General features: G+C 53.9%; 1 protein-coding gene across 2 annotated transcripts in view; it reads left to right on the forward strand.

Annotated features, from left to right (window-relative positions):
- Positions 1–696: 696 nt before the first annotated feature.
- slc25a35 (solute carrier family 25 member 35) overlaps positions 697–10128 on the forward strand; it is a 56124-nt gene continuing 46692 nt past the window's right edge. Inside the window, exons 1-2 of one of the 2 annotated variants that reach the window (XM_087983058.1) lie at positions 697–1134; positions 9727–9792. In XM_087983058.1, coding sequence (XP_087839184.1) covers positions 760–1134; positions 9727–9792 — 441 coding nt within the window. In that variant the 5' untranslated portion in view covers positions 697–759. The remainder of the gene's footprint in view (positions 1135–9726; positions 9793–10128) is intronic. The other variant, XM_087983057.1, reaches the window with a different exon arrangement.

Here is a 10128-nt window from a genome sequence, read left to right on the forward strand (position 1 = left end):
TGGCAACGGGCCCGGGGCTGAGTGACAGCGGCCGGGTCCTACCGCCGGCCCTCCCCCTCCCCCTGTCCCTGTGAGTGTGTGGGTGGGGGGGAGAGCTGCAGCCAGCCCCCGGGCTCCGCATTCCCCCCCCCAGCAGCATCCAGCCGGGTCCCCCCCCCCAGCAGCATCCAGCCGGGTCCCCCCACCCCCCCCAGCAGCATCCAGCCGGGTCCCCCCCCCCCCCCAGCAGCATCCAGCCGGGTCCCCCCCCCCAGCAGCATCCAGCCGGGTCCCCCCCCCCCCCCAGCAGCATCCAGCCGGGTCCCCCCCCCCCCCAGCAGCATCCAGCCGGGTCCCCCCCCCCAGCAGCATCCAGCCGGGTCCCCCCACCCCCCCCAGCAGCATCCAGCCGGGTCCCCCCCCCCCCAGCAGCATCCAGCCGGGTCCCCCCCCAGCAGCATCCAGCCGGGTCCCCCCACCCCCCCCCCAGCAGCATCCAGCCGGGTCCCCCCCCCCCAGCAGCATCCAGCCGGGTCCCCCCACCCCCCCCAGCAGCATCCAGCCGGGTCCCCCCCAGCAGCATCCAGCCGGGTCCCCCCCCCCCCAGCAGCATCCAGCCGGGTCCCCCCCAGCAGCATCCAGCCGGGTCCCCCCCCCCCCCCCCCAGCAGCATCCAGCCGGGTCCCCCCCCCCCCCCAGCAGCATCCAGCCGGGTCCCCCCCCCCCCCAGCAGCATCCAGCCGGGTTCCTCCCCCAGCAGCAGCCGGCGGCGGGAGGGCCATGGAGTTCCTGATGGCCGGAGTGGCCGCCTGCGGGGCCTGTGTGTTGACCAACCCCCTGGAGGTGGTGAAGACGCGGATGCAGCTGCAGGGCGAGCTGCGGCCCCGGGGCTCCTATCCGCGGCTCTACCGCAACGTGTTCCACGCCACCGCCACCATCTGCAGAGCGGACGGCTGGGCAGCGCTGCAGAGGGGGCTCCTGCCAGCCCTGCTCTACCAGTTCCTCATGAACGGCATCCGCCTGGGCACCTACTCGGTGATAGAGGACGCCGGCTACACCAGCACCAAGGATGGCAGGGTCAGCGGGACCAGGTGTACCCTGTCAGGGGCACTAGCTGGAGTGACCGCGGCGGTCCTGTCCAGCCCCATCTACCTGGTGAGTCTGATGGTGCTGAGGGGGTGGGCACAGGGCGGCTGGCAATGTCCTCTTTCCATTGTTACACCCCTCCCCCCCCCACTCCCCACCCCCCACCTCCACACACCCACCTCCCTATGGGCAGGGGATCACCCCCCCCCCCCACTCCCCACCCCCCACCTCCACCTCCACACACCCACCTCCCTATGGGTAGGGGATCACCCCCCCCCCCACTCCCCACCCCCCACCTCCACCCCCCCACCTCCCTATGGGCAGGGGATCACCCCCCCCCCCCCCACTCCCCATCCCCCACCTCCACACACCCACCTCCCTATGGGTAGGGGATCACCCCCCCCCCCCCACTCCCCACCCCCCACCTCCACACCCCCCACCTCCCTATGGGCAGGGGATCACCCCCCCCCACTTCCCCACCCCCCACCTCCACACACCCACCTCCCTATGGGCAGGGGATCACCCCCCCCCCCACTCCCCACCCCCCACCTCCACACACCCACCTCCCTATGGGCAGGGGATCACACCCGCCCCCCCAACTCCCCACCCCCCACCTCCACACACCCACCTCCCTATGGGCAGGGGATCACCCCCCCCCCACTCCCCACCCCCCACCTCCACACCCCCCACCTCCCTATGGGCAGGGGATCACCCCCCCCCCCCCACTTCCCCACCCCCCACCTCCACACACCCACCTCCCTATGGGCAGGGGATCACCTCCACCCCCCTCCCCAACTCCCCACCTCCACCTCCACCCACCTCCCCCCCCCCCACTTCCCCACCCCCCACCTCCACCTCCACACACCCACCTCCCTATGGGCAGGGGATCACTCCCCCACACTCCCCCCCCCCCCACTCCCCACCTCCCTATGGGCAGGGGTCACCCCCCCCACTCCCCCCCCCCCCCCCACTCCCCACCCCCCACCTCCACCTCCACACACCCACCTCCCTATGGGCAGGGGATCACTCCCCCACACTCCCCCACACTCCCCCCCCGCCACTCCCCACCTCCACACACCCACCTCCCTATGGGCAGGGGATCACCCCCCGGGATCCCCCTCCCCCCACTGCTCTCCTCTTGCGCTGAGTGTCTGATGAGGAACAAATGTCCGCACTCGGGGCCTGGCTGAGATCCCCAACAGGACAAATGTGAGGACTGCAGATGATGGAGTTCAGAGTCTAGATCAGAGTGGTGCTGGAAAAGCACAGCAGGGCAGGCAGCATCCGAGGAGCAGGAGAATCGACGTTTCGGGCAAAAGCCCTTCATCAGGGATTCCCTAAAGTATGGACACAGGCCCTTCGGTCCAACAGTCCACACTGACCCTCTGAAGAGTAACCCACCCAGATCCATTCCCCTATCTTATATTTACCCCTGACAAATATACCTAACACTAGGGGGCAATTTAGCACGGCCAATCCACCCTAACCTACACATCCCTGAACACTATGGGGTAATTTAGCATGGCCAGTCCACCCTAACCTACACATCCCTGAACACTATGGGGCAATTTAGCATGGCCAGTCCACCCTAACCTACACATCCCTGAACACTATGGGGTAATTTAGCTTGGCCAATCCACCCTAACCTACACATCCCTGAACACTATGGGTAATTTAGCACAGCCAATCCACCCTAACCTACACATCCCTGAACACTATGGGGTAATTTAGCTTGGCCAATCCACCCTAACCTACACATCCCTGAACACTATGGGGTAATTTAGCATGGCCAATCCACCCTAACCTACACATCCCTGAACACTATGGGGTAATTTAGCTTGGCCAATCCACCCTAACCTACACATCCCTGAACACTATGGGTAATTTAGCACAGCCAATCCACCCTAACCTACACATCCCTGAACACTATGGGTAATTTAGCATGGCCAATCCACCCTAACCCACACATCCCTGAACACTATGGGGTAATTTAGCACAGCCAATCCACCCTAACCTACACATCCCTGAACACTATGGGTAATTTAGCATGGCCAATCCACCCTAACCCACACATCCCTGAACACTATGGGGTAATTTAGCACAGCCAATCCACCCTAACCTACACATCCCTGAACACTATGGGTAATTTAGCACAGCCAATCCACCCTAACCTACACATCCCTGAACACTATGGGGTAATTTCCCACAGCCAATCCCCCCTAACCTACACATCCCTGAACACTATGGGGCAATTTAGCATGGCCAATCCACCCTAACCTACACGTCCCTGAACACTATGGGGCAATTTAGCACGGCCAATCCACCCTAACCTACACGTCCCTGAACACTATGGGGCAATTTAGCATGGCCAATCCTCCCTAACCTACACTTCCCTGAACTCTATGGGGTAAATTAGCATGGCCAATCAACCCTTCCCTACACATCCCTGAACACTATGGGGCGATTTAGCATGGCCAATCCACCCTGACCTACACATCCCTGAACACTATGGGGTAATTTAGCATGGCCAATCCACCCTAACCTACACATCCCTGAACACTATGGGGTAATTTAGCACAGCCAATCCCCCCTAACCTACACATCCCTGACCACTATGGGGCAATTTAGCATGGCCAATCGACCCTAACCTACACATCCCTGAACACTATGGGGCAATTTAGCATGGCCAATCGACCCTAACCTACACATCCCTGAACACTATGGGGCAATTTAGCACGGCCAATCCCCCCTAACCTACACATCCCTGAACACTATGGGGCAATTTAGCACGGCCAATCCCCCCTAACCTACACATCCCTGAACACTATGGGGTAATTTAGCATGGCCAATCGACCCTAACCTACACATCCCTGAACACTATGGGGCAATTTAGCACGGCCAATCCCCCCTAACCTACACATCCCTGAACACTATGGGGCAATTTAGCATGGCCAATCCACCCTAACCTACACATCCCTGAACACAATGGGGCAATTTAGCATGGCCAATCCACCCTAACCTACACATCCCTGAACACTATGGGCAATTTCCCACGGCCAATCCCCACTAACCCGCACATCCCTGAACAGTATGGGGTAATTTAGCACGGCCAATTCACCCTAACCTACACATCCCTGAACACTATGGGGTAATTTAGCACGGCCAATCCACCCTAACCTGCACATCCCTGAACACTATGGGGCAATTTAGCATGGCCAATCCACCCTAACCCGCACATCCCTGAACACTATGGGGTAATTTAGCATGGCCAATCCACCCTAACCTGCACATCCCTGAACACTATGGGGCAATTTAGCATGGCCAATCCACCCTAACCCGCACATCCCTGAACACTATGGGGCAATTTAGCATGGCCAATCCACCCTAACCTACACATCCCTGAACACTATGGGGTAATTTAGCACGGCCAATCCACCCTGATCCGCACATCTCTGAACACTATGGGGTAATTTAGCATGGCCAATCCACCCTAACCTACACATCCCTGAACACTATCGGGTAATTTAGCATGGCCAATCCACCCTAACCTACACATCCCTGAACACTATCGGGTAATTTAGCATGGCCAATCCACCCTAACCCGCATATCCCTGAACACTATGGGGTAATTTAGCACGGCCAATCCACCCTAACCAACACATCCCTGAACACTATGGGGTAATTGAACATGGCCTATCCACCCTAACCTACACATCCCTGAACACTATGGGGTAATTTAGCACGGCCAATCCACCCTAACCCACACATCCCTGAACACTATGGGGTAATTTAGCACGGCCAATCCACCCTAACCTACACATCCCTGAACACTATGGGGTAATTTAGCATGGCCAATCCACCCTAACCCACACATCCCTGAACACTATGGGGTAATTTAGCATGGCGAATCCACCCTAACCTACACATCCCTGAATGGTGAGAATGTGCAAACTCCACACAGTCACCCGAGGCTAGAATCGAACCCAGGTTCCTGGCGCCGTGCGGCTGCAGCGCTGAGCCACTGTACCACCCGTGGAATTCTCTGCTCCAGAGAGCGGTCAAGGCCAGAACATTGGACGTTCTCAAGAAGGAATTAGGCCGAGTCCTTATGGCTGAAGGGATCAAAGGAGAGAATGTATGAACAGGGCACAAAGTTGGATGAACAGCCAGGACCCATACTGAGTGACAGACCAGGCCTGAAGGGATGAAGAGGTTCTGCCTGAAACGTGGATTTCCCTGCTCCTCGGATGCTGCCTGTCCTGCTGTGCTCTTCCAGCACCACTCTAACCCAGGCTTGAAGGGATGGCAATGTTGCTTTCATCACTCACACCACTGAGTATTCGGATGTCATGTTAAGGTTGTGCAGGACCTTGGCGAGGCCCACTTTTACAGTGCTGTGTGCATTTATCGTCACCCTGCTAGAGGAAGGATATTATAGGAGAGGGTGTCGAAAAGGTTAACCAGGATGTTTGAGTAATATGGACTTTTTTCACTGCAGTATAGGGAGGCTGCTGTGTGACCTTATAGAGGCTTATAAAATCATGAGGGGCATACAAGGTGAATAGCAAGGGGTCTTTTCCCTAGCATGGGAGGGTGGGAGTTCAAAACTAGGGGGTATGTTGTCAAGGTGAGAGGAGAAAGAGGCAACCACAGAGGGTGGGTTTAGGTGGCATGAACTGGTGCCAGAGGAAGTGACCAATGCAGGGTCAGTTACACCATTTAAAATATATTTGGACAGGGACATGCACAGGAAAGGTTCAGAGAGAAATGGGGCTGGTTTCGTTTGGGAAACCTGGTTGATGTGGACGAGTTGGATCAGAGGGTCTGCATGACTCCGTGATGGCACTTTTCTGCTGCTGGTTTCTGAGTTTCTATGTTTCTCTCTTCCCTCCTGCCGCCACCATCTGGATTCTGAAGGTTTGAACCCTGACTGAGGTACTCCAGCCAAAGCTCCCCGTGTCCTCAGTGCAGTTCCCAGAGCTGCTATCTTCCGGACAAATCATTACTGTCCCCCAGGCAGCACTTTCCAAACCCATGACCACTTCCATCTTGAAGGACAAGGGCAGTATATTGAATTGAATTGATTTTATTGTCACGTGAACCGAGACACAGTGAAAAGCCTTGCCTTGTGAGCAATACAGACAGGTCACAGAGTTAAGTAACATAGATCAGTAAATAATGGGTAAACAGCGGCAAAAACAAAAACACAGGGACAGGCGAATGTTCAGAGTTTGTGAGTCCATTCCGTATTCTAACAACAGTCGGGTAGAAACTGTTTCCAAACCGGGTGGTGCGTGTGTTCAGGCTTCTGTACCTTCTCCCTGATGGTAGAGGCTGTAGAAAAACATTGCCAGGGTGGGGGGTGGATCTTTGAGAATGCTGGCGGCCTTTCCCTGACAGCGGGGCCTGGTAGATGGATTCTATAGATGGGAGGTTGGCCTTTGTGATTGTCCAGGCCGGGTTCACCCCTCTCTGTAACCATCTGCGATCCTGAATGGTACAGTTGCCACACCAGGTAGTGATACATCCAGACAAAATGCTCTCGATGGCACACCTATAAAAGTTGGCAAAGGGTATTCACCGTCATGCCACATGTCCTCAGCTGCCTGAAGAAGGAGAGACGTTGTCGGGCCTTTGTAACCAGTGCATCCACATGAAGAGTCCAAGAAAGCTTGTTGTGGATGACCGCTCCCAGGAGCTTGACACTCTCCTCTTGTCCCACCTCTCTGCTGTTAATGTGTAGGGGGGGCATGAGGAACATCCCACCGAAAAATGCATTGGGACACCGCCCCCTTTCAAGTTCCCCTTCAAGCCACTCACTACCCTAACTCAAAACTGTATCGCTGTTCCTTCAGTGCCTCTCCGAATCGTGGCATTCCCTCCATCAGGGCAATGTGATTCGTAGACAGCGGTGGTTCAGGAAAGCAGCTCACTACCAGCACGGAGGCAAAGCAGGCGATAAATACTGGCCCGGCCAGCAAGGGCAACATCCCGTGAATGAACTTCCAAAAAACAAATGTCAAAGTCTGAGGGAAATCACAGGCAGTTCTCAGTCCATTTGGAGAGCTCTGTATCCTGGCAGTGGCTGGAATTCACTGATCCCTTCCTCACACATTGCCATGCTTTCAACAGCTTCAGTTATGAATGTAGTTTAAGGCAGCCCGTTTTTCACCTAGTTAACATTGGGTACCTTTGCAGTGAGCCCTTGCATTAACTGGCCAAAACCCAGATGTTAATCACAATTGAATGTTGCTGTCCAAGATACGTACTCCATTTTCCACTTTATATAAAAAAGATTGTGGATCTATGTTTGCTGATGGTGCCAAGTTAGTTTGGAACGGGGGTCAGTAGACAACAGCAACCAAATGACAAAAAAAAAAAGACTTTGAGAGATCTGAAGGAGTAGGTGAAATCTGGGGGATTTTTTTCTCCAAAAAAGCTGGTGAGCAAATGTGGGGAAAGTTTGGATCAGCTGGGCCTATATCCATTGGGATTGAGAGGAATGAGTGATGATCTTATTGAAAGGCTTACCATACTGAGGGAGCTGGACAGGGTTGTGAAAGACAACTGGAGGTTTTGCCCTCGTGGGAGATCCCAGAGGATCACTCTTTAAAAAATAAAGGATTTTTAAAGAGTGGCTGACTCCTGATTCTAACTTGGATGTTTGTAAAAACTGGTCGAAGGACTAACGGGATGTTGTTATGAAAGAGTCTAAATGGCAAACTGTTTAAGATGATAAGGTCACCAAAAACCAGCAACAGGAACAGGCCGTTCGATCCCCTGAGCCAGCTCCGCCATTCAATCTGACACTCCTCACTTCCACTTTCCTGCCTTTTCCCTGAGTGATCAAGAATCCATCCATCTCAGCCTCTACCCCCACAGCTATCTTTGGCAAGGAATTCCAAAGACTTGGAGGGGTATGGGCCGGGTGCTGGCAGGTGGGACTAGATTGGATTGGGATATCTGGTCGGTGTGGACGGGTCGGGCCGAAGAGTCTGTTTCTGTGCTGTACATCTCTATGACTCTACGGCACACACACACGCACACACTCACACACACATGCGCGCACACACGCGCGCACACACACACTCCGATACACACACACACTCCAACACACACACGCACACACCAATACACACACACGCGCGCACACACTCCGATACACACACACACACTCACACACACACTCTGATACACACTCACACACTCCAACACACACACGCACACACACACTCTGATACACACACATGCACACACTCTGATACACACTCACACACACACGCGCGCACACACTCCGATACACACACACACTCACACACACACGCACTCTGATACACACTCTCACACTCCAACACACACACACGCACACACACCAATACACAATCCAACACACACACATTCCGATACACACTCTCACACATACACGCACACACACACACTCCAACATACACTCCAACACACACACGCACACTCCGATACACACACACTCCGACACACAGACACACACACAGACCCTCACACACACCATCACACACACACAGACCCTCACACACAGACACACACTCACACACACACCGATACACACACACACACACACTCCAACACACACACACCATCACACACACACTCCGATACACACACACTCCAACACAGACCCTCACACACACACCGATACACACACACCATCTCACACACACACACACATACCCTCACACACACTACGATATGCACTCACACAGTTCCACACACACACTCCAATACACAATCCAATACACACACACACTCCGATACACACACACAAACACAGGTGCGCACACACATACACTCTGATACACACACACACACCCACTCCGATACACACTCACACACTCCAGCACACACACACACACACACACTCCGATACACAATCCAACACACACACACTCTGACACATGCATATACACTCCGACACATGCACACACTCCTACCCACACACACACTCTAACACACATACATTCCAACACACAGACACACACTCTGACACATATACACACTCACTCCGACATGCACACACTCCAACACACACTCTGATACACGTACATACACACACACACTCCAACACATGCACCTACACACACACACACACACACTCTGACAGACATACACACACTTCGACACACGTACACACACATACACACACACTCTAACACACACACTCTGACACATGCACATACATACACACACTCCAATACGCACACATACACTCTGACACACACACACTCCAACATACACATTCCAACGCACACACATACACACACACAAAACGACGCACGCATGTATACATGCTCCCACACACATTCTGACACACACAATCTGACATATAAACGCACACACACACATACACACTCTCACACACACACACTCTCACACACACACACACACACTCTCACACACACACACTCTCACACACACACTCACACACACACACACACGCACACACTCTCACACACACACTCTGACACAGTTAGTTTTTATTTTCTGACAGTTTTCAGCAGGGGACAGGCTGTTAGTGGACTGTTCCAGGTAAGAGTCTACCTTAAGGAGGCAGTGAAGTGGATGGGTGTTGGGGATGGTGTTAATTATTGTCCCTCAATTTTCTAAAACACCACATTTCTTTTAAAGGTGAAGACACATCTTCAGGTACAATCTGCCTCTGCTATAGCTGTTGGCCACCAATATAAACATGAGGTGAGTTCACGTTTGTTTATGTGTAAATGGGAATACCAGCTTCCTTAAGGGTGTGAGAAAAAATTGAGACATTTAAATGGATGGGAACAGACAGAGCAGAATTAAATCATACAAAGCTGTTCAAACCCGGTTTTTATAACTACATACATGTTATTTCAAGGCGTGTGGCATTGCTGGCTAAGGCAGTATTATCAACGAGGTAAAAACATTGACTGCAGATGCTGGAAACCAGATTCTGGATTAGTGATGCTGCCTGAACTGCTGTGCTCTTCCAGCACCACTAATCCAGAATAAGGCAGTATTATTACTAATCCCAATTTCCCCAAAGATAATAGT

Source organism: Chiloscyllium plagiosum, unplaced genomic scaffold (genome assembly GCF_037043375.1).
Source record: "Chiloscyllium plagiosum isolate Xiang-an unplaced genomic scaffold, Cpla_swu_hap1 HiC_scaffold_44, whole genome shotgun sequence".
NCBI lineage: Eukaryota > Metazoa > Chordata > Chondrichthyes > Orectolobiformes > Hemiscylliidae > Chiloscyllium > Chiloscyllium plagiosum.